This window comes from Monodelphis domestica, chromosome 1 (genome assembly GCF_027887165.1).
Source record: "Monodelphis domestica isolate mMonDom1 chromosome 1, mMonDom1.pri, whole genome shotgun sequence".
NCBI classification, from domain to species: Eukaryota; Metazoa; Chordata; class Mammalia; order Didelphimorphia; family Didelphidae; genus Monodelphis; species Monodelphis domestica.
This window is the reverse complement of record NC_077227.1, coordinates 335,318,595-335,344,930: the sequence shown is the minus strand read 5'-3', so window position 1 is coordinate 335,344,930 and position 26,336 is coordinate 335,318,595. Positions and strand designations below refer to the sequence as shown.

At 39.7% G+C, this 26,336-nt stretch overlaps 1 protein-coding gene across 1 annotated transcript; it reads right to left on the bottom strand.

Annotated features, from left to right (window-relative positions):
• Window positions 1–471: 471 nt before the first annotated feature.
• Window positions 472–15,070, bottom strand: LOC100024721 (alpha-1-antiproteinase-like). The gene is made up of 5 exons (XM_056811326.1): window positions 14,919–15,070; window positions 11,192–11,817; window positions 8,873–9,143; window positions 2,120–2,264; window positions 472–738 (listed from the first exon to the last, which is right to left on the bottom strand). Exons 2-5 carry the CDS (start codon window positions 11,814–11,816, stop codon window positions 547–549), a joined length of 1,233 nt encoding a protein of 410 aa, XP_056667304.1. The 5' UTR covers window position 11,817; window positions 14,919–15,070; the 3' UTR covers window positions 472–546.
• Window positions 15,071–26,336: the final 11,266 nt, after the last annotated feature.

The following is a 26,336-nucleotide window of genomic DNA, read 5'->3' as shown; positions in this document are numbered from 1 at the left end:
CCTTATCTTTTGTCTTGGTATCAGCTCTAATACAGAAGAATAGTGAAGGCTGGGCCAATAGGTTATGTGACTTGCCGGGAGTCATCCAGCTTAGGATGTGTCTGAGGTCAGATTTGAACCCAGGTCCTCCTAACTCTAGCATTGATGATTTGTCTACTGAGCCACCCAGTTGCCCTGTATGGAGAATTTTTGAAAGTACAAGACTGAATCTAGTTCAGGTAAACCCACAGCTTCAGTTCTTGGCCATAAAAGCCTGTGTTCTAAGCATCATCATTCCATATCCTTAAACCCTCTTAGCTCCAAATTTCGAAAGTCTAAATTCCCTTGTAGATTTTATACCCAATGTATAAGATTTTAGTGGTCATAAGTGGCTTCCCTTTCCACTTGTCCTAATGATTTGTAGACTTCCTATGAATCATTAGCATGAGTCAATTTGGAAGAAACTGAGAATCCACACTGAGCACACAGGCGTGAGATGGATGTTGCTTCTTTATTCTGCAGGAGAGGAGAGAACACCAAGATCTTGAGGGGCTGAGGCTGCAGATGCTAATTTCCATTGGGATTCATAACTTTTCCGGCGAAAAGTGTGCCCCATGTTTTTCTTTCAAAAATAAAGAGAAGGAAAGGCCTGTTGAATTCTATCACAGGGGGAATGGACATAGGTATTGCTTCTACAGCAGTGGCCCCTGAAGCCTCCGTTCCTTTCTCATCAATGTTCAACACAGCTTTGTGCACAGCCTAGAAAGAAAAGGAACAGCACCCTTGATTGACACCATCAGAAATTATTCACTTATTCCCCCCAATGGGTTTATGTTTTGATTCTTCAACTAAATTATATATCCTTTGAGTGCAGGGACCATGGAAAAATCTTTTTTTGCTCTTTCCTCTGCTGGGGAGGAATGGAGCTTGCAATAGAAACTTTTTGTTGTTGAGTCATGTTAGTTATGTCTGACTCTTCAAGACCCCATATGGGGTTTCCTTGGCAAGAATACTGGAGTGGTTTTTCAGTTCTTTCTCCAGCTCATTTAACAGGTAAGGAAAACTAAGACAAACAGGGTTAAGTGACTTGTCCAGGAACAAACAGCTAGTAAGTGTCTGCATCCAGATTTGAACTTAGAAAGATGAGTCCTCCTGACTTTAGGCCCAGGACTCTGTCCACTGTGCCATCTCACTGCCTTTAACAACTAAATTTCAATATAATTCATTTCCTTTATGATCTGATGTATTTTATAATAACCTCATTCTGAGAAGAGGTCCCATAAGCTTTACTAAAGGATCAAAGGAAGCCATGATTTTAAAAAAGTTAAGAACTTAAAAAATTCACTAAAATATCCAGGTCACTATGAAAATGTCGCCCAATACACAAGCATTCTAAAAATTGCTAGCATCGACCCAGCACTTGCTGACTTCTAAGTACTTTAAAATTATTATTTCATTTGATCTTCATGATAATCATGGGAAGTAGATACCATTATGATCCCCATTTTGCAGATGAGGAAACTGAGGCAAACAGAGGTTAAGTGATCGACCAGGATTGCCCAGATTGGTTAGATTTGATCTCAGGACTTCATAACTCTGGGCTTTCTCCTCTGAACTGTCTAACTGCCCACATTTCCATTAGACCAAATTCAGTTTTCAGTGAATCTATTTGCTCTCCAAACTAGTTAAATCTGAATCTTCACTTAGAATCTCTGTGCTTTGAGGTTTGTTCCAAGTTTAATGCACTCATCTATGGTGATTCTACATAAAGCCTGTTCAATATGTTCATTTGTGATTTGCTATGTGGTCTTTCCAAGCTCAGCACCCTTGCCAGCATCAAGTAGAGAAGAATGAAACAACTCCATTGACTGTAAAGGGATATTTCAGTCTAAGGTCTGAAGTTGCCATTTACTTATTAGGTGTGTCTCTTGGGGTAAATCTCCTTACATCTCTGAACCTCAGTTTCATTATCAGTAAAATAGGGAAAGTAATCCTTACCCTGCCTTGCTCCCAGAGTTATTGTAAAGGAAATTCTTTTCAGCATTAGAGCATGCAAACATGAATTGTTCCTGCCCTTGTCACACTAGTAATATCTAGGGGAATTTAAAACAAAGACAATGCTTAGTATTCTTAGACTTACCTGGGAAAGCTTAAGTTTTGTTTCCTCTGTGATTCCAGAGAGATCTGCATTATTTCCAAATACATCTGTGATTCCCAGTTCACTTAGTACCTTCAGATCATAGTTTCCTGACATGGAAACTTTTGGAAAATATAAATTGATTGCCCTATTAATAAGGGAAGATAAAAGGAAAAAAAATCACTGTCAAAATATGAGTATTTTAAATAAGAACATTTCAGCATTATTTCTTTCAAAATAAATAGTTTACTTATTTATTTTTATTAAAGCTCTTATCTTTTGTCTTAGAATTGCTACTAAGTATTGGTTTCAAGGCAGAAGAGTGGTAAGGGTGAGGCAATTTATGTAACTGACCCAGAGTCATACAGCTAGGAAGTATCTGAGGCCAAATTTGAACCAAGGTCCTCCCACCTCCAGGTCTCTTGGCCACTCTAACCACTGAGTTACCTAGCTACCCTGCAAATAAATATTTATCGGTCATTTCTATTTTTTACATTACAGTTCTCAATGCGTTCCTTCCTTTTCTCCTCTCAGGGAGCCATCCCTATAACAAAGAATAAAAAAGAGAGGCAAAGAACCCCTCAAAAAAGACTGAAGTTATTTGTAGTGCTCCATACACATGGTCCTTGGCCTCTGCAAAAAAGAGGAGGCCACACCTTTTCATCTCTTTTCTGTGGGGGGCCATTATAACTTCATACCATTCAGTTTAAATATTATTATTCATCTTTCTATTTACTGCAGTTCTTGTGAATAGTTTCCTGGTTCTACTTGTCTTGTTTTACCTCAGTTTGATATGGGGATATGGGTTTCCCCTGGAAACCCCAAGACCTTAAAGTTGTCCCAAGTCAGAGAGCACATAAGGAATTTCTTTTCTTGCATTCCTGCAGTGTTGACTGTGGGAAGGTGACTTTGAGCAATAGAAGCCAATATGATAAGAAAAGAGTTTCTGAGTGAGACACTCCCTTTGGCTTCTCTTCTAGTTTTTGATAAACACAGGTGCATTTCCCACTTTGTTCTTGATAAGCATCCATTTGCATCTCTGATATCAATTCATGTCCCAAGTGGTGTAATTTCCCCCTCCTTTGTATTTGGGGACACTGGATGTCTACCTCAGATACCAAGGTCCCTCATAATTGTATAACACATTCTCCCTTCCCCCATTTTAATCATGTAGTCTCTGTCCCCAGTAAAGTATATCCTGAACTTCTTCTCCTTAGGGAGGCAGTGTCATCTCCTGCATCTGCCTCCCACTCGTTCAACTTGCATTCAACTAAATAAATTTCCCTACTTTTAAGATAACCATTGGAGCCTGTCATTCTTGAGAGAGTATCGTCTCCTGATCCAGGTTGTCTCTCCAGCTCTACCACAACAAGTTCATATGAGCCCTCTCATGGTCCTTTTTATTCATAATATTCATTGCTTCTTATGACCCAGAAGTAATATTATTTCTTAATTTATAAACCCTTCCTAGTTATAATAGAATCTCCTACTTAGATCCTCTGAATCTGAGTTATCCAATCTCAGCTTAAATACTTTTAGTACCATGAAAATTCCTCTCTCTGGATGTCAATTTCTTCATGAGAAAAATGAAGAAGGGGGCAGCTGGGTAGCTCAGTGGATTGAGAGTCAGGCCTAGAGATGGGAGGTCCTAGGTTCAAATCTGGCCTCAGACACTTCCCAGCTGTGTGACCCTGGGCAAGTCACTTGACCCCCATTGCCTAGCCCTTACCACTCTTCTGCCTTGGAGCCAATACACAGTATTGACTCCAAGACAGAAGGTAAGGATTCTAAAAAACAGAAGAAAAATGAAGAAGCTTTAAACTGTATGAATGTTATACCTGCCCCCACCGCCTCCATTGAATGTAATTTACTTTAAAGCAGAAGCTTTCTTTCTTTGTTTCTCTCTATTTCTTTTCTCTCTTTCCCAGTATCTAGCCCAGTGACTTGCAATGGTCTCTGAGGTCTAATCTAGTTCAGTGTCTTATGATATACCATGGAGGATCCTGTTCTCTGTTTAGGCAGCTCAAATGTTTTCATCTACAAGAAGCTTTTCCTAATCCCCCTTAGTTCTAGCACATTCTTCTATTGATTATTTCTAATTTATCCCATCTAAATCTTGCTGGCATTTTGTTGTTTTTCTGTTTTCTCCACCATTAAACTGTAAGTTCTTTGAGAACAGCTGTCTTTCTTTTTGCTCGTATTTGTATGCCTAATTCTTAGCATGATGCCTAGCACATAGTAAGTAGGTGCTTGGTTGTTGCACTTGTCTATTAGTTGGTCTGATTCCTCATGACCCCATTTCAGATTTTTCTTGGCAAAGATACTGGAGTAGTTTGCCATTTCCTTCTTCAGCTCATTTTATAGATGAGGGAACTGATGCAAACAGGGTGAGATGACTTACCCAAGATCACACAGCTAGTAAGGATCTGAAGCCAGATTTAAATGAAGGAATATGAATCTTTCTGACTCCAGTCCCATCTATCTATTTACTATGCTATCTACAGCTCAGTTAATAGAAGTAATGCAATGTGGGAAGGGAGCAGGGATAAGTAAAGGATTCATTTAGAAGGGGGCACCTACACTGAGCTTCTTTAGCATCAGGGACAGAGAGAGGAGGGATGAGGGTATTTTGGCAGGCAGCCTTTACAAAGACTCAGAGCTGGGGGTGACATGTTAAGTTCAGGGAATAGGGAGCAGATCAACTTGGCTGCATTGTAGAGTGCATGAAGGGAAATAGTTCAAAGGAAATCTTGAAAGATGAAAAGTAGATGGCTCAGTTGATTGCAAGCCAGGCCTGGAATATGGGATGTCCTGGGTTTAATGTGACCCTGGACAAGTCACTTAACCCGAATCACCGAGGCCTTACTGCTCTTCTGCCTTGGAACCAATATACAGAATTGATTCTAAGATGGAAGGTAAGGGATTTTATTTTTAAAAAATGAAGGGGCCTGCTATTCCAAAGGTCTTTAAAGTATCTGGAAACATGATTATCTCAATAGATGCAGAAAAAGCCTTTGATAAAATACAACACCCACTCCTGTTAAAAACACTAGAAAGTATTGGAATAGAAGGGCCTTTCCTAAAAATAATAAACAGCATACATCTAAAACCATCAGCAAACATCACCTGCAATGGGGATAAACTAGAAGCCTTCCCAATAAGATCAGGAGTGAAACAAGGATGCCCATTATCACCGCTATTATTTAACATCGTACTAGAAACATTGGCAGTAGCAATCAGAGAAGAAAAAGAAATTGAAGGTATTAAAATAAGTAACGAGGAGACCAAGCTATCACTCTTTGCAGATGATATGATGGTCTCCATAAAGAATCCTAGAGAATCAATTAAAAAGATAGTGGAAATAATCAATAACTTTAACAAAGTTGCAGGATACAAAATAAATCCACATAAGTCATCAGCATTTCTATATATCTCCAATCCATCTCAGCAGCATGAATTAGAAAGAGAAATTCTATTTAAAATCACCCTAGACAATGTAAAATACTTAGGAATCTATCTGCCGAGACAAACACAGGAACTATATGAACACAACTACAGAACACTCTCCACACAATTAAAACTAGATCTAAACAACTGAAAAAACATCAATTGCTCATGGGTAGGACGAGCTAACATAATAAAAATGACATTCCTACCCAAATTAATTTACTTATTTAGTGCCATACCCATTGACCTACCAAAAAACCTTTTTATTGAATTAGAAAAAACCATAACATAAGTCCATTTGGAAGAACAAAAGATCAAGGATATCCAGGGAAATCATGAAAAAAATGTGAAGGAAGGAAGCCTTGCAGTCCCAGTTCTCAAACTATACTATAAAGCAGTGGTCATCAAAACAATTTGGTATTGGTTAAGAGACAGAAAGGAAGATCAGTGGAATAGACTTGGGGTAAGTGACCTCATCAAGACAGTCTATGACAAGCCCAAAGATCCCAGTTTTTGGAATCAAAATCCACTATTTGATAAAAACTGCTGGGAAAATTGGAAGACAGTATGGGAGAGGTTAGGTTTGGGTCAACATCTCACACCCTACATACACCAAGATAAACTCAGAATGGGTGAATGACTTGAATATAAAGAAGGAAACTATAAGTAACTTCGGTGAACACAGAATAATATACATGTCAGATCTTTGGGAAATGAAAGATTTTAAAACCAAGTAAGAGCTAGAAAAAAATCACAAAATGTAAAATAAATAATTTTGATTACATCATTGATTACAAATAATTTTGATTACAACTAACACAACCAAAATTAGAAGGGAAGCAACAAATTGGGAAACAATCTTCATAACAAAAACCTCTGACAAAGGTCTAATTATTCAAATTTATAAAGAGCTAAAGCAATTGTACAAAAAATCAAGCCATTCTCCAATTGATAAATGGTCTAGGGACATGAATAGGCAATTTTCAGTTAAAGAAAACAAAACTATTAATAAGCACACAAAATAGTGTTCTAAATCTCTTATAATCAGAGAGATGCATATCAAAACAACTCTGAGGTATCACCTTACATGTAGCAGATTGGCTAACATGACAGCAAAGGAAAGTAATGAATGCTGGAGGGAATGTGGCAAAGTTGAGACACTAATGCATTGCTGGTGGAGTTGTGAATTGATCCAATCATTCTGGAGGGCAATTTGGAACTATGCCCAAAGAGGGCTAAAAGACTGTCTGCCCTTTGATCCAGCCATAGCACTGCTGGGTTTATACCCCAAAGAGATAATAAGGAAAAAGACTTGTACAAGAATATTCATAGCTACAGTCTTTGTGATTGCAAAGAATTGGAAAATGAGGGGATGCCCTTCAATTGGGGAATGGCTGAACAAATTGTGGTATATGTTGGTGATGGGATACTATTGTGCTCAAAGGAATAATAAACTGGAGGAATTCCATGGGAACTGGAATGACCTCCAGGAATTGATGCAGAGCGAAAGGAGCAGAACCAGGAGAACATTGTACACAGAGGAATCACTGTGGTACAATCGAATGTAATGGACTTCTCCATTAGTAGCAATGCAGTGATCCTGAACAAGTTGGAGGGATCTATGAGAAAGAACACTATCCACATTCAGATGAAAAATGGTGGGAGTAGAAACACAGAAGAAAAACAACTGCTGGATTAGATGGGTTGAGGGGATATGATTGAGGATGAAGACTCTAAATGAACATCTTAATGCAAACACCAACAATATGGAAATAGGTTTTGATCAAGGACACATGTAATACCCAGTGGAATTGTGCGGGGAAGGGAAGGGAGGGGAATAATATGATTCTTGTAACCAAGGGAAAATGTTCTAAATTGACTAAATAAATAACTTACAATGAAAAAAAAATAAAGTATCTGGAAGAAGAATTTATGCTTTATCCTAGAAAAGCAGTAAGAGGACACCATTTAGGATTCTTGAATTGGACAGCAATGTGGTCAGATCTCGGTTTTAGGAGTATTAATTTGGAAGCTGTGTGGAGAATAGATTGGAGGTGGGGCTGAAAGAATTTGGAAGTGGGGAAATTAAACTGTTTAGGAGGAAACTGCCATAGTCCAGGTGAGAGTCAGTGGGAATTCAGAGTAGAGTGGTGGCTATGAGAGTGCAGAGGAAAGCAAATGAGTGTAAGAGATGATGTGATATGTAGTTTGATGGGGATATGATTGGATTATTGGTGTTACAAGATCATTCTATTGCAAATATGAATAACAGGAATCGATTTTGAGCAATGATACTTGTATAACCCAGTGGAACTGTTTGTCACCTCTGGGAGGGTGGGGAAGGGAAGAGGGATGGGAAAAATCATGAATTATGTAACCATGGAAAAATATTCTAAATTAAAAAAATAAAAAAAGATGATGTGGTAGAAGAATTAAGAATCAATAAGACTTGGTAACTGATTGGGTGGATATTGAAGAAGGAAGGGCCAAAGATGAATTCCAGGTTGCAACCAGGGTGACAAGAAGGATGATGATAATCTTAACACACATAGAAAAGTTTGAAAGAGGAGTGGGTTTAGGGAGGAAGACACTAAGTTCCATTTGAGATAGCACGCCATAATAATAGCATATCTATGTGACAATGTCCAGTAAGCAGTTGGTGATGTGAGACTGGAGTTCAAGATAGATTAAGGCTGGATAAACAGATTTTGGAGTCATATGCATAGAGATAATTGAACCCAGGGTTGCTGATGAGATCAAGAGAGAAATCATAGAATGAGAAGATAGCTCAGGACAGAGCCTTGGAGAAAGCCCATGGTTAGGGAGTGGGGGGACATGATCTTAGTGAAGGGTGCTGAGAAGTGGTTAGGTAGGTAGAAGGAGAACAAAGACACAGACCAGTTTATAGAAGTGAAGGGAAAAGAGAGCATCCAGGAGGAGGGGTGGTTAACAGGGCCAAAAGCTTCAGAGGTGTCAAGTAGAAACAAAAGGTAAAAAGATGCATACATAGCCTGTGGACTTTATTGGTAACTTCTGGTAATTTTAAGAGAACTAGAAGAATGATTCTACAAGGTGGACCTTTTGGAAGGATGTGGACAAGAGTGGTACAAGATTATAAAGCTGATATGGGCTTTCTGCACTGTTGGATCCTCAAAGATCATAGACCCATTCAAATGTGAACAAAGAATCATTTTTGTCATCATCATCATCATCATCATCATCACAATCACATCCTTATCATTATCTTATTACTGGCCAGTTGATGACTTAACAAACAATTTGCAGATAGCACAGATTCAGAAAGGTTACCTGCGACTTAAGCTGTTTGTCCATTTGTAAAGCAACACTTTGTCCAGGGCATTCTCCACCTGTTCTAGCTTCCCTGTGTCTGGCAGTATGAAAATGGCAGATACGTTTCCCATATATATCATTTGCACCACCCAGCAGGACAGGTTCTCATCATAAAGCACATTGAACATGCCCAAGCGGTTCATTGTTTGAACTGGCACAGTTGTTTTGGCATCCACATGGAAGGGGCGTTCCTCAGTGAGCTCTGCTTCGAAGGGTTTCTCCCATTTGCCTAATGGAGAATGTACAAGGCAGTGAATTTGTGTGGGCTGGAAAGGGAAAAAATCAGTGGCAGGAAAATTAGGTACTCCTGTTATCTTAGTAATAGGTAGCAATCACTTAGGGGCAACTAAGCAGTATAGTGGATAGAGTGCCGGACCTGGAGTCAGGAAGTCAGGAAGAACTGAGTTAAAATCTGGCCTCAGACACTTCTTCATTGGCTGTATGACTTTGGATGAAACACTTAACTCTGCATCAGTTAAATATAAAATGCTAGAAAAGAAAATGGCAGATTGGAGATCCCACTACTGTCCTGCCTAGAATTGATACTAAAAACAATTCCACTGTAAGCATTCTAGATATGCACTCCGAGTTTAACAAGTGGTCATTTTCCTGTCCAGTGACCATACCAAGGAAATGTAGAACATTAGATGCAGAAAAAACTCAGAAATCATCTAGCCCAACCATTTCATTCTACCCATCAGTAAACTGAACTTGAGAGAGGGACAGTGACTTGTAGAATATCACATTATGAAGGGCAGGGTAGACACTAAGACTAAGGAATCCAGCTTTCTTTTGCCTCTCATGCAAGCTCAGTTTTTCCGGATTCTCTTCAGAGATTGGTTGTCATTTATGTCATTCCACAAGCCTTCCAAGAGTTGCTCAGGAAGCAAAATGGGTTTTTCTACTGTGTCACCACTTTCTATTACCATCCTGACCTCTGGTAGGTAGGGATGTAGAGAATTCAAGGACCTGGGCAGCATGGACAATCTTTTAGATGACAGGCATGACACCCATTCTTTTTTTTTTTAACCCTTACCTTCTGTCTTGGAGTCAATACTGTGTTTTGGCTCCAAGGCAGAAGAGTGGTAAGAGCTAGACAATGGGGGTTAAGTGACTTGCCCAGGGTCACACAGCTGGGGAGTGTCTGAGGCCAGATTTGAACCCAGGACCTCCTGTCTCTAGGCTTGACTCTCAATCCACTGGGCATGACACCTTAAAGATCAAAGGCTAATTCTGTGATATACTTCATGTGGTTAACACCTGGTGCTATGGATACTGTAGTTTCTCTTCATGTTGGGAGATGCTAGATCTAGACAGGTCTATGGGAATCATATGATACTAGATCTAGGAGGGGCCCTATAAGGTAAAGCATCCAAATAGCTCACATTTAGTTAAACTTACTAACAACACTGTGAGCTGGCTGGCGCAAATGCTTCACCACACCTTCCCAGAGATCCCCGTCTTTGCACCATCTCTTCCACTCCCTCCAGGCCCTTTATAAATGGGCTATAAGCTGAGTATCAATAAAGTTAGCTGAGTTGCCCATAGTCAAACAGCTTCTGAATGCCACAGTTCTAATTCAGGGATCTTGGTCAGGCCTTCTATGTAACACCATTACATCATACATAGTGAGTGCTATGGACATTAAAACAAATACGTAGTGAATACTAGAGCTATGAGGCACATCAAATAAAACATTATAACCTAAATTATAGAATGTTAGACTTGGAAGAAACCTTAGAAACATGGGAAGTTAGACCTGAAAAAGAGTTCAGGGGGCTTCTAAATTCAATCATTTTATTTTATAGATAAAGCTGGAGCCTTGAGGATTAAAATGGCTTGACTAAGATCAAACAGTCAGTGTCCAGTTCTATGATTATTTGAACATATTTTGGGAAAAGGTTGTGAGGAAAAAACCCAGGGTATTTCCTTTATCACCTCTTCCTTTAAGAAAATTATTACTGGGGGCAGCTGGGTGGTTCAGTGGATTGAGTCAGGCCTAGAGACAGGAGGTCCTGGGTTCAAATCTGGCCTCAGACACTTCCCAGCTGTGTGACTCTGGGCAAGTCACTTAAGCCCCATTGCCTAGCCCTTACCACTCTTCTGCCTTGGAGCCAATACACAGCATTGACTCCAAGGCGGAAGGTAAGAGTTATAATTAAAAAAAAAAGAAAACTATTACTGTGACATAGATTAGAAGAATAACTTTTATTTAATTGGCATTGATTATCCATCTATACAGATTGGAACCAAGACTGCCTCAGAGACTGATCTTACCTTTAAAGTATATGCAATTCACCAGGGCAAAGACCGTACTGGGGTCCACTTCTTTAATCAAATCCACTATTTTTCCTTGGGTTTGCTTCTCCACATAGTCATTGATCTGCTTCTTGGCAGCCTCTTTGTCTTCAAAATTTGTAGAGAAGGTATCAGAAGCATATAGTCTTTTGCTCTCTTCTAGAAATTTAGCTACAAGGTTCAGATTTTTGTCTATAAACAGGCCATTGCTTATGGTCAGTTGAAGGTCACTTCCAGGTAGGTTGACTGTTCTCAGAAGCTCTTGGAAGCCTTCAGAAATATGTTCCTCTGAAATCTCAGTGAGGTTGAATCCTAACCCTGTCAGGATCTGATCATGAGTCGCTGATTTGGCCCCAAGAGACAGCAAGGTAAAGGCAGTGTAGATACTCACAGGAGAGAAGAATATGTTGGTGGTATTGGACTTAGAAACCAGCACTTTATACAAATCTATGCTAAAACCAGTCATATAGGGAGCAATTTTCCTGCTGGAAGAATAATAATTTCCAGTATCTTCACTGGCTTGGGCTTCCTCAGCTAGGTGGCTGGGGACCAGGCTGCACAGCCCAGCCAACAGCAGGCAGAGTGTCAGAGTAGAAGGCATCATTCTGAAAGAGAATAGGGCATACAGCTGGGATAACTGCACCTAAACATCACTTAGGCTGCTCTACTTTCTGATTTATAATATGCCTTGCTCAGATTTGCTCCCCACGGTGTTATTAAAGTAGTTAGACCTTCTCCCCTGCTAGGACTGTCTTACTGCTTCCTATCTACCAATTTAGTAATCCAAGTAATTTGATGTTCAGTTATTTCAGTCATGTGTGACTCTTTGTAACCCCCGACCCCATTTGGGGTTTTCTTGGCAGGGACACTGCAGTGGTTTACCACTTCCTTGCTCATTTGACAGATGAGGAAACTGAGGCAAACAGGGTTAAGTGACTAGCCCAGGGTCATTCAGCTAGTAAGTGTCTTAAGGCCAAGTCTGAATTTAGAAAGTGAGTCTTTCTGACTCCAGGCCCAGTATTCTATCTACTGTGCCATCTTGTTGCCCAAATGAAGTAATATATCAATTCAATTTGATTCAGTTTCACAAACATTAAATACTTTAGACCTTGCGCTCAGCATTGGAGACCCAAAGAAAAAACTCTTCTTCTTCTTCTCTATGAGCCTTCAGTGGTATGAAAGTAAAACAGATTAAACTACATTAAAGAGAGAGATTAGGCAGCTATGGAGGCAGCTATGTGTTGCAATGGATAGAATTCCTGGCCTGGAGTCAGGAAGACATAACTTTGTCAGGCACTAGCTCTGTGACTCTGGGCAAGTTGCTTGACTCTGTTTGCCTCAATTTTCTAGTTTGTAAAACAAGCTGGAGAAGGAAATGGCAGACCAGTCCAGTATCTTGGGATGGGTTCACAGAAAGTCAGACATGACTGAAAAATGACTAAACAACAACAGAGAGCTATAATGAGTTAAGCCCATTGCAAGTCACTAGGCTAGGTACTGGGATAGAAGAGAGGAGAGAGAGAGAGAGAGAGAGAGAGAGAGAGAGAGAGAGAGAGAGAGAGAGAGAGAGAGAGAGAGAGAGAGAGAGAGAGAGAGAGAGAATGAGACAGAGAGACAGACAGACAGACAGAGAGAGACAGAGACAAAGAGAGAGAGAGAAAGAGAGAGGAAGAGACAGACAGACAGAGACAGAGAGAGACAGAGACAAAGAGAGAGAGAGAGAGAGAGAGAGAGAGAGAGAGAGAGAGAGAGAGAGAGAGAGAGAGAGAGAGATTATAATCTTTTTGTGTTCTGTGGGGACTCTTCTGTAACCAATGATCTTAGAGGTAGCCCTAGTCACTTGGAAGCAATTAGAGGAGTTCTCTGGGTCTTCTCAGTCAGGTGCTCATTCTCATGCTTCTCTCTATGGGATGTGCCCTTCAGATGTCTCCAGTCAAAGTTTGTAATTTCATCAAATTGTTTGGAGACTTCATCAAATTGACCAAGAGCTCCCTTGATGGTTCTGCCCTTTAAACTGTGTTATGCAACATGTATGTATGATGTCTATATGCGAATAATAAATGTCATGTAACCTGTAATGTATATAGTAATAACACTATACCTATATGACATGTGTATCACATAGATGTATAGTAATAATAACACATATGTGTTCTCCAGAGTGAAAAACTAGAAGTGATATTAGAAATTGCAAAAAAGGAAAATTAACTCTCTAGTTTAAGGAAAAAAACTTATAATTAGAGCTATCCAAAAGGGAAATGGGCTGCCTTGGGAGGGAGTGGGTCCACTTCACTGGAGGCTCTAAAGCAGAGACTGGCTGATCTTGTCTAGTATATTATTTTAGGGATTTGGGGGTTGGAAAAGATTTGAACTGAATTCATCCCTCTGAAGACCAGATTCTAAAAAAAATGTAAATTTTGTAATTATAATTGACCAACTACCTGAGGAATCTTTTTCTTTTTTTTTTAATGTCAGCCAGACAAAATTGTGCTCCCTCAGGTCTCACTTCTTCCAAGAAATATTTCTTGAGCTATTGAAACTGTAGTAAAAACTTCTGTTTTGTTTACTTCATCTGAGAATAAAGAGCAAGGCAATGCCATCTAATGGTATGGTCATTTGTATCCTGTTTCTACAACTTGCTTGTATCAAAGCTATAGAAATATGATGGAAAGGATATCGGAACCAGGAATCCTGTGCTCTAGTCACAGGGGCAGTCACTTTTTTTTTCATAGAGAAATGAGAACTTCTTCTTTAAAAGTCACAGAATCAGAATGAAAGAATCTCAGCTCTTGAAGAGACCTCAGGATGTGACACCAAGTGACAGCTATGATCACCTCATTTTTATAAACATAAGAACTGAGTCTGAAAGAGTAAGTGCTTACGGCAGGATTCTCTCTAGAAAGCGAAGTTGTAGAGAAGGTGGCGACCATATCATAAGAAGAGGTTTTCTCATCTGGGAGGTCTCTCTAATATTGAAATCACAATAATATGGGTCTCCAATAATGCCCACAACACCTACCTCACAAAGCTGTTGAAATGATGATCTATGTAAAGTTGTCAATCCAAATTGATGATTCATTCTTTCATTTAAGTTTTACAACAACCTTATAAGATATATCATGCATGTATTATTATTGCCAGTTCCAGAGTTACAGAAAACTGATGCTTCCTCAGAAAGGTAAGGTGGATGCAAACCAAAATAAGAACTTGAATTATACTTTCTGACCAAAGCTCAGAATTCCTTTTATTATGGCTGATGCTAAATAGAAGCAAGTAATTTTTAATAGTCTGTCATCTTTTTTTAAACCCTTACCTTTTCTCTTAGAATTTATACTAAGTATTGGTTCCAAGGCAGAAGAATGGTAAGGGCCAGGTAAGGGGGTTAAGTGACTTGCCCAGGGTCACACAGCTAGGGAGAGTCTGAGGACTCATTTGTTATCTTTTTAAAAGCTACTTCAAGACTTTCTCAACAAAGACTAAAACCTGGTATAATGAACTGACTGCCATACCTATTAAACAAGATCACCCACAAATAACCATGGATATTATTGTTCCATTAATATTGATCCTCCTCTTCCCCCTTTCTTCTATTTTTCTTTCAAAGAATGGAAAAGCAGTTATTGTACATTCCCTCCTCCATGGCTTCTCTAAGGATTCTCAATTTACTAATTCTAGATTAAGATTTTTATAAGAGAAGACTACTTACAGCTCCTTCTTCAGAGTCCTGCAGAAATTCAACAGGAAACTGACCCAGGATTCCCAGAACCTCTTGCTTCCTGGGGTGTTATTTAAATAGCTAAGTAGCTATGGAAAGGGGTGGATGAAGCTCTTCTCCCAGTGAATATTAACCAGTGCAATCCTACTTATTTGTACAGAGTAAACAATGACTAAGTCCATTTGTCAAGGTGCAATCTTGTTCCTGTCCGTGTCCTCCCCCTTCTCCCACAATATCTGTTAGGGATGCAAGAGGGTTTCTTATTCTAATTACCCAAGGGGAATCTTTGACTTTACACCCAGATTATTGTTTCCTAAACCCAAGTTCTTTAGCTATAGGACCTTTCTAAAGTTCTTAAGTTTGTATCTAAATCCACCTCTTAACTGAATGGATGGGAAGGTTCAGGTCCACTTTAAAAGAATTCCTACTTTAATTTTGCCTATCCTCAGTCAAAGGTTTCCATTGACTGTATGGCTACTAGAGAAGGCCTGAATAACATGGGACATTCGAAACCTTTCATAATCTGGCCCCAAAACACTTAGACAGAGATATAGAGACTTTTTTTTTTGCATATCACTATCACTTCCCCTTCCCACACAGTCCCATCTCTCTCTCTCTCTCTCTCTCTCTCTCTCTCTCTCTCTCTCTCTCTCTCTCTCTCTCTCTCTCTCTCTCTCTCTCTCTCTCTCCCACACACATACACACACACATCCTCAAAAAACAAAAACTTAGAAAAAAATGGTTAACGATGATTAGTACTGATAGCACATTAAACATTATAATAATTCCTCATTCCTTCATAGAAAGATTTCTATTCAAAATCAACAACATAGAACTAACCATAGCCATTATGTTCTGTTTGAATTGTGTTGTCTTTGGTTCTATCTTCATTCACACAATTGTTGTCTAACCTATCTTTTCTTGTAGACAAAGCAAATTTTCTCTCCTAAAACGTAGGTGGGCCTACCTATGCTAGGAATATCATCTGGAAGTGGAGCAAAGGCTGAGACTCTGACAGCACCACTGTATTGGGTGTCAGGAGAGACTGCCAAGTGACTATGGTTGAGGTCTTTGTTTTTCTGAAATGCCCAGTCACAGATTCTGAGATAGTGGAGCTCCAGTACTATAGAGAATTTATTACTGGTAATCTCCTGTTCAGGCAGGGTCCAAGTTTCTTATCAGAGATCTGACATTTTGTTATTAGGCTGGGAAAAGGATCACAGAGTGTTTCAGTATTGTGCCATGGATGTTAACTGCAACCTTAACAGGATCTTGCAGTTGTCAAATCCTTGAAGAGCTGTCAGGTGGGGAAAAAAAAGACTTTTTCTTATTGATTCTATGTAATAACAGGGGGTGGGTGAAAAGTGATGAGAGCAGATTTTGCTTGGATATAAGAAAGAATTCCTAGAACCTAAAATTGTTCCATGGCAGAATGAAGATCTAGAGAAATCTTGAAAGGGTAGAAAACTGGGCCAAATCTAATGATGAAATCTAATTGATTTGAATATAAAATCTTAAACTTGGTCTTTTAAAAAAAATCAGTTGTACAAAGAGAAGACAAAGACAGATGTGGCTAAACATAAGTTCTTGTGGGAAAAATTGGGTATCTGGTGGTAGTGGGGACTGCAAGCTCAATATTGGGTAGCCATGGAACATGGAAGCCCTCAAATGCCAGTGTGAATTTAGGTTTAGTTACCAGAACTTGGGAGCTAATATTTCTGTCATACCATGCCCTGATCAAAATTCTGGAGGATTGTGCCTTGGTCTGGGTGCTACATTTTGGGAAGCTCATAGTTAAACTAGAAAATCTTTAGTCTGTCAGTCAATAAAAGCATTTACTAAGCTCTTTCTATTGCAGGGTACTATGTATGCTAAGTGCTGAGAATACAAAGAAATACAGAAGAAATACCCTCAGTTTCAAGGGGTTCACAGTCTAATAGGGAGAAAACATGCAAACAAGTATGCCCAAACGCACTCTTTCTAGAATAACTTGGAGATAGTCGGTAGAGGAAACTTGCCATTATAATTAAGGGGAATTGGGAAAGACTTCCTATTTTAGCTGGCACTTGAAGGAAGGCAGAAAAGCCAGGAGGTGGAAAGGGGGAAGGAAAGAAAATTGGAAAGGGTACTAGAAACATTTCGTAAGAGAAGGAATTGGAGTGTTATGTCTTGTAGGAGTTTAGAGAGAAGCAAAAGCTAATTCACCCAATATCTTGGAGCACAGTGGTCACCAGAGGGCAGTGATTGGCACTGAAGTAGATATTTCTCTCCTTCCTCTCTCCACCTCCCCTTATGATGAAAGCTTTGTTTTGCTTCAGGATGGATAAAAGAACAGAGGGGGAAGGGAAACATTAAACTCAAGGACAAAGGCCTAGCTTGTCAGATAATAAGTTGGGAAGCTGGAATAACTGGGCTAATCCAAGGTAAACATTGAGCATTAGGAAGACCTGAAATGAGAAGAAAGGTAGGGATTTGTGACACCCAACAGTAGGTAGAGGAACAGGTTAGGTTTCATCACTTAAAAGATAATTAGACATAATCTGCTCTCAAAATCTTACTTTCTACAAGAAGCCTTTCCCTACCCCCTTTCTGGGTCAAGTGCCTTCCTTTTTTCTATTGTCTCTGATTTATCCTGAATATATTTTGTCTATACATAGTTTTCATGTTGTCTCTCCCATTAACCTATGAGTCCCTTAAGGGAAGGGATTGTTTCTTTGCTTTTCTTTAAAACCTTGGTTCTTGGCAGAGTGCCTGGCATATAGTAGGCACTTAATAAATGCTTGGCTATTGTCCCTTATAGTGGAAAAAACCAAAAAGATATCATTGGGTGATATCTTTTGATTAGCACATAAATTGCATTTGAGAGGCAGAGTTGCACAAAATTCTCTACCTCTCTCTCTTCTAGAGTCATCAAAGATTGGTGCAAGATAAAATTCAGGACAACTAACCCAGGATGCAGTGGATATCCTTGGTTTCTTCAGTGTCTAACTAAGCTCTACATGCTCCACAATGCCTGCTTTTGCCATCTTCATGGCTGTCTTCCCTGAACACCTGATTGACTTTGCTGACTCCAAAAGGTAGACCTAATATAATCTGGTGAACGTTCCAGGCTTTGCCTTAAGAAAGATTTTGAAAAACAAAATCTTTTTTGAGTCCTACTCTAAAGCTTCATTGTGGTATGAAAGGAATTTGGATACTTGAAGGCTATGTCAAGAGAACATAAACTCTATTTGGTTCTACCATAGATATGGTTCCAACAGACTGGTAAATTTTTTGGCTAGTATAATTCATGAAACAAAGGAAAATGCAAAATTACCCTTAGTTCTCTGCATCTTCTCCCTTCCCTTCTTTTATTGTTAGAGTGGGGATGGTTGAGTGTTGAGTGGCAGAGAAGTGGACAAGAGGTGCTAAGAACTACACCATTTTTAGAACATCTATAAATTAACTTGGAGGCTAGTTCTTTGAATATCAGATGATTATCAGTTCTAACAATCAATCAGGAGGAACTTAATCATTTCAACTGACATTCTCAAATGGAAGAAGGAAAGAAGCTGAAGCTAACTAGAAGGAAAGCTCTCAGTTTTTTTCCTGGAGAAGTAAATAAGGGAGCTGAGAAAGTTGATCTTATTATATAATCAAAGAAAACAAGAGGTCATATTTCCTGGCACATTTGGTTGTCTCCTTTAAAAAGTCCACTATGAAAATAATTGCAGTGAATAGACCAATATCTGATGCAGAGAATGAAAAGGCAGAAAAATTCTACAAAAAAAAAATCCCCAAACACTGACCCCCCATCCACAAACCTCATTGAGAATCTCCAGATCAATACCAAGACATACTTTGATTAGAATCACAGAACTAGGTTTTCATCATTGCAAAGGTCTCATGGACCATCTAATCTCCCCCATATTTAATCAAGAATGTCTTGTATAATCTACAAGAAGTTATCCAACTTTTTCTCCTCTTCCTCTAGAGAGGAAACCAATTTGCTCTTGGATGACTCTAGCCATGAGGAGGCTTTTCCTTACTTCAAGTCCAAATCTCTTTTACCCATTGCTTCTCATTCTTATTTCCAGAACTAATCTGAGCAAGTTTAATTTATCTTCCATATAATATATATATTATATATGGGTCTCTTGGTGATCGAGAATGACAATTGTCTTTGTGCAGTTTCATCTATGGTGTACCCTCATGTGGCTTTGGAGTCCAAAGGCTGAGGCGCAGAGTTTGTGGCACATGGGGCATGGGACGCCAGTTGTTACAGGAGGTGCGGCTGTGGCCTGGTGTCGCCGTTCACGCACAGCGGTGAGACGTCGACGTCGCTCATCTTCAAAGGTGGTGGCGGCATGGTTAATGTGGGTTTGCCAGCTGCTTCTGTCAGAGGCAGCGAGTTCTAGTTGCTTTGATGTAATGCCAGCCCACTTCAAGTTGGACTTTAGCTGATCCTTGAATCTTTTCTTTGGTCGGCCTTGTTTCCTGAGTCCAGCTGACAGTTCACCGTAGAATACCTGTCTTGGTATTCGCGGTGGATCCATGCGGATGACGTGTCCAGATCATCGTAGCTGGGTTTTGAGGATCATTACTTCGATGCTGGTGGTGTTGGCTCTGTCGAGGACTTCCTGGTTGGTGATACGGTCCTGCCATCGGATCCTCATGATTGACCGGAGGGAGCATTGGTGGAATTGCTCCAGCTGTTTCATGTGCTTCCAGTACAGTGTCCATGTCTCACAACTGTACAGGAGCGAGCTGAGGACCACTGCATTATACACTTTGAGCTTCGTGGCAGTGCTTACACCTCTGTGTTGGAGGACTTTGCAGCACAGCTGCCCAAGTGCCTGGCTGGCCTTTTGGATCCTGGTATTAATCTCGTGGTCTAGGGACCCGTCGTTGGCGATGGTGCTGCCCAGATACTTGAAAGTGTTGACGTTATAAAGCTGCGTGCCATCGATAGTTATGCACGGTTGGTTAGTTGGCCTCCCTGGTGCAGGTTGGAGCAGCACCTCTGTTTTGCTGAGGCTGATAGTCAGGCCAAACAATTTTGTTGCGGTGGAGAACCTGTCCACAATGGTTTGGAGATGATTTTCTTGGTGGGCCATGAGAGCACAGTCATCTGCAAAGAGAGCTTCCAGGATGAGTCTCTCTGTTGTCTTTGTTTTTGCAGTCAGGCAGCGAAGGTCAAATAGTGAGCCATCCAGTCGGTATTTGATGTAGATGCCCAGGTCTAGATCCATCACAGCATGTCGTAATACCTGGGTGAAAAATAGGTTGAATAGTACTGGAGCAAGGACACAGCCTTGTTTCATGCCATTGGAGATGTTGAAGCGATCGGAAGTCTCTCCACCAGATAAGACTTCCCTTGTCATGTCAACATGAAAGAGCTGGATCAGTTTGATAAATTTTGCTGGGCAACCGAGCTTGCTAAGGATCACCCACAATGAGTCCCTGTTCACTGTGTCGAACGCCTTTGTCAGGTCTATGAAGACAATGTAGAGACTCAGGCTCTGCTCAAGGCATTTTTCCTGCATTTGCCTCACCATGAAGACCATGTCAATGGTGCTGCGATCTGGTCGGAAGCCACATTGTGATTCAGGCAGGTTCTGCTCTGAAACAGATGACAGGGGTCTGTTGAGTATAACACGGGCAAGGATCTTTCCGGCAGTGGAGAGTAGTGAGATGCCTCTGTAGTTGTCACAGGCTGCTCGTGAGCCTTTGTTCTTATATAGGGCTACAATGGAGGCATCTCTGAGTTCTGGGGGCATGTCTTCCTCTTCCCATATGCTGGTCAGCACTATGTGGAATGCCTGGACCGCCTTTCCATTTAAGGCCTTGTACACCTCGGTGGGGATCCCGTCTTTACCTTGCCTGCACTCATTTGTTTGATGGCTTTTTGGATGTCCTCTATTGAAGGAGGGACATCAAATTGCTCAATGGAGTGGTTTTGGGGGATCTGGTCAAGGGCGCTTTGGTCGACTGAAGAGGGTCTGTTGAGAAGCTGGGACTGAAGTGTTCTTTCCACCTGTTGCTGATGCCTTTTTTATCTTTTATGAGAGTGTCACCATCAGAGGATAGCAAGGGAGTGGTGGTGGGTTTTGATGGCCCATAGACAGTCTTGAGGGCACTGAAAAATTGTTTGTAGTTTTTCATATCAGCAAACCGCTGGATTTCTTCTGCCTTTTTTTCCCCACCATCGGTCTTGCATCTTCCTGATCTCACACTGCGCCATGGCTTGGAGAGACTTGAATCTGTCCTTTTTAGGAGCAGAGGTTGGGTTATTTTGCCACTCCATAAAGGCTTTGTTCTTCTTGCTCAATAGGTCTTCAATAGCAGTGTTGTTCTTGTTGAACCAGTCCTGGTGGTTGCGTTGTTTTGGGCCTAGGACTGCCTTTGATGTTTCCTTCACTGCGTCTCTGAACTGGTTCCATTTCTCGGTTGAGCTTCCAGTGAGGGGTCCATGACAACCCGATGGCTACCCTCACAAGGATCTCTTTCATTAGGAGAGCAAAATTGTTAAAATCAGGTTCATATAATTCATACAATGCCGTGTTGTCCTTTGTGCTCCAACACGCCCTAAGCACTCCACAGTGCTTTGCTGCGTTGCCATCTCAGCCATTGAACCTTCTTGTTGGTTTCTTCCATCTGTTCAGCCGAAGCAGTCTTCACATGCTGGGTGAGCAAAGCCCTAGTTCACCAGGGGTCGACTTCAACCCGATGGCTACCCTAACAAGGTTTAGCCGGCCTGTCGAAGCCGTTGCCCGGGGTGTGGCCGCTGCCACATGCTAGCAGCTACTGGGAGCCACAAGTGAGAGCTGGGTGTCAGGTGGGGGTCAGAGGCTGGAGAACTGCCCTAGGAGGGCACGACAGGCCCTCCATACCAGAGATACTACCCCTCCCTGAGCACCCCATACACCCCTCCATATAATAGAGAAATAGAAAACAAAATAAAGTTGGTTCTTTGACAAGACTAACAAAAGTGGACTAAGTTTTAGCCAAACTGATTAAAAATAAGAGGGTAGAAAATAAAATTTTAAAATAGAAAATTTAAACATTGGTCACAGGAAAACCAGGAAAAAAAATAAATATTATTAGAACTTACTATGCACAATTCGATGCCCATAAAACTGAGAACACAAAAAAATATAGAGGATTACCTTCACAAGTATAAATACCAGGGGGCAGCTGGGTGGTTCAGTGGATTGAGCATCAAATTTGGCCTCAGATACTTCCTAGTTGTAGGATCCTGGGCAAGTCACTTAACCCACCATTGCCTAGCCCTTACCACTCTTCTGCCTTGGAACCAATACATAGTATTGATTCTAAGATGAAAGGTAAGGGTTTTAAAAAAAGTATAAATACCCAAACTAAAAAAACACTAGAGATCTTACATGATCCAGTCTCAGGAAAGAACAATCAATTTTATCCCTAACTCTCACAACTTTCCCCAAACTAACCTCATGCTAAGGGACTTAGACTAACAAACTTCTAAAAAATAATTAAAACAAATACCAGTCAAGTCAACAGACATTTTTAAATGCTATATGCTAGGCACTATACTATATGCTGGGAATAAATACAAAGAAAGTCCCTGCCCTCACAGAAATTACATTCTAATTGGGGAAGACAATATACATGAAAAAGGGAGCTCAAAGTGGGAATAGAAATTGAGGAAGATAGTAGAGTGGGCATTGTAGAGAAAGTCCAGAAAGTCAGGAGTGGATCCTGGAGATTGTTATAGTGGGATTTGTTAGGGGAAAGAACAAGAAAGAAATGTATAAATAATCAGGTTTATTTTGGGGAAGGTTGAGAGGGGAAGAGGGAAAAGGGGTGAGGAAAATTATTATAATTAATCCCAAAACTAATTCCTATTTTAAACTTACGTTATCTAAGATAAATACATTACGTTTCCCCAACACAAATCTCACAAATGGAGTCCAGTATAAGAGCCAAGATCTTCAGATGAAACTGATCAAAGCAGGTCAAGTAGAGAAGTGGTTCTTTAGTACTCTGTCCAGCTTTCAGCAGCCAGTCCAAGCCTGATCCCTCTCTCTTCATCTGGTATCACCAAAAGGCCAGAAACCTGATAGATAGTTGGAAAAACCTCCCATCTCCAAAACCCTACTTTAGGAGAGGGAGTGAGTGTCTTACAGTTGGAACCTTGGAATCTTTACCCAGATCTTGAGTCAGACTCCCATGTGACTTTCCATGATATGCCCCTGTCAATCACTTGAAAATTTACATTGCAAAGTCCTTTTGCAAACTTCCTCTTCCTATTATAAGATTAATGAAGACATGGCTGCCCTGAGTATTTTCTTTAAAATGGAGGTTTCTGGGACAGTTAGGTGACTCAGCAGATTGAGATCCAGGCCTAGAGATAGGAGGTCCTGGGTTCAAATATGACCTCAGACACTCCCTAGCTGTGTGATCCTAGACAAGTCACTTAACTCCTATTGCCTTGCCATTATCTCTCTTCTACTTTGGAACCAATACACAGTATTGATTCTAAGACAGAAGATAAAGGTTTATTTAAAAAAAAAGGAAATTCTGGGAGGAAACAGCTAATCAGAGAAAGGGGTCACAGGATACTTCCAGTTTGAGAAGTCCAGTGGTAAAGTGAACTTTCAGTGTGAAGAAACTTTTGTGGTATGATAGAGAAAGTCTAGAGAGTTAGGTGTGGAGCCTAGAGAGAAATGAAGCTGCTATACAAATTATTCTCAAAAATGGAAAAACAATGCACTCATCCAGGCTCCTTTTGTGACACAAATATAGACCTAATGGTTAAACCAGGAAAGTATAATGCAAGAAGAAGATCTATAGACCATATATAATTAATTAATACCAGTTCACAATTTTTAAATAAAATACTTTCGAATAGGCTACATCAATTTATCCAAGAAATCACTCATTATGATCAAACTGTATTTATACCAGGAATGCAAAGATAGTTCAATTTAACAAAAGCAATTAACATAATTAAAATAAAAAAACCATCTAAATTCAGATGACATCAATAGGTGGCAGAAAAGCATTTTACAATGTACAAGACTCATTTATGCTAAAAACTCTATACAGTATAGACATATAGAGATTCTTTTTTTTTTTGTGCATCATGAAAACCTTCATCTAAAACCAAAGGCAAGCAATTACCTAAACAATCCCATATCAGAAAAAGAAATTGAACAAGCCATCAAAGAACTCCCTAAGAAAAAATCCCCAGGTCCAGATGGATTCACAAATGAATTCTAGCAAACATTCAAAGAACAACTAATCCCAAAATTATACAAACTATTTGACAGAATAAGCAAAGAGGGAGTTCTACCAAATTCCTTTCATGACACAAATATGGTACTGATCCCAAAGCCAGGCATATCAAAAAACAGAGAAAGAAAACTATAGACCAATCTTCCTAATGAATATAGATGGAAAAATCTTAACTAGGATAGTAGCAAAAAGACTCCAGCAAGTGATCACAAGGGTTATTTACTATGAGCAGTTAGGATTCATACCAGGAATGCAAGGATGGTTCAACATTAGGAAAACTATCCACATAATTGACCATATTAACAAGCAAATTGACAAAAATCACATGATTATCTCAATAGACGCAGAAAAAGTCTTTGATAAAATACAACACTCATTCCTATTGAAAACACTAGAAAGTATAGGAATAGAAGGGCCTTTCCTAAAAATAATAAACAGCATACATCTAAAACCATCAGCAAACATGATCTGCAATGGGGATAAACTAGAAGCCTTTCCACTAAGATCAGGAGTGAAACAAGGATGCCCATTATCACCTCTATTATTTAACATTGTACTAGAAACACTAGCAGCAGCAATTAGAGAAGGAAAAGAAATTGAAGGTATTAAAATTGGCAATGAGGAGACCAAGCTATCACTCTTTGTGGATGATATGATGGTCTACTTAAAGAATCCTAGAGAATCAACCAAAAAGCTAGTCTAAATAATCAACAAATTTAGCAAAGTTGCAGGATACAAAATAAACCCACATAAATCATCAGCATTTCTATATATCTCCAATCCATCTCAGCAGCAAGAATTAGAAAGAGAAATACCATTTAAAATCACCCTAGGCAATATAAAATACTTAGGAATCTATCTGCCGAGACAAACACAGGAACTATATGAACACAACTACAGAACACTCTCCACACAATTAAAACTAGATCTAAACAATTGGAAAAACATTGATTGCTCATGGGTGGGACAAGCTAACATAATAAAAATGACAATCCTACCCAAATTAATTTAGTTATTTAGTGCCGTACCCATTGAACTACCAAAAAACTTCTTTAGGGAATTAGAAAAAAACATAACAAAGTTCATCTGGAAGAACAAAAGATCAAGGATATCCAGGGAAATCATGAAAAAAAAATGCAAAGGAAGGAGGACTTGCAGTCTCAGATCTCAAACTATACTATAAAGCAGTGGTTATCAAAACAATTTGATACTGGCTAAGAGACAGAAAGGAGGATCAGTGGAATAGACTTGGGGTAAATGACTTCAGCAGGACAGTCTATGATAAACCCAAAGATCCCAGTTTTTGGACCAAAATCCACTTTTTGATAAAAACTGCAGGGAAAATTGGAAGATAGTATGCGAGAGATTAGGTTTGGGTCAACATCTCACACCCTACACCAAGATAAACTCAGAATGGGTGAATGACCTGAATATAAAGAAGGAAACTATAAGCAAATTAGGCGAACCCAGAATAGTATACTTGTCAGATCTTTGGGAAAGGAAAGACTTTAAAACCAAGCAAGAGCTAGAAAAAGAATCACAAAATGTAAAATAAATAATTTTGATTACATCAAATTAAAAAGTTTTTATACAAACAAAACGAATGCATCCAAAATTAGAAGAGAAGCAACAAATTGGGAAACAATCTTCATAACAAAAACCTCTGACAAAGTTCTAATTACTCAAATTTATAAAGAGCTAAACCAGTTGTACAAAAAACCAAGCCATTCTCCAATTGAAAAATGGGCAAGTGACATGAATAGGCAATTTTCATTTAAAGAAATCAAAACTATTAGTAAGCACATGAAAAAGTGCTCTAAATCTCTTATAATCATAGAAATGCAAATCAAAACAACTCTGAGGTATCACCTCACACCTAGCAGATTGACTAACATGACAGCAAAGGAAAGGAATGAATGTTGGAGGGGATGTGGCAAAGTTGGGACATTAATTCATTGCTGGAGGAGTTGTGAATTGATCCAGCCATTCTGGAGGGCAATTTGGAACTATGCCCAAAGGGCGATAAAAGACTGTCTGTCCTTTTATCCAGCCATAGCACTGCTGGGTTTGTACCCCAAAGAAAGAATAAAGAAAAAGACATGTACAAAAATATTCATAGCTGCGCTCTTTGTGGTGGCAAAAAAATTGGAAAAT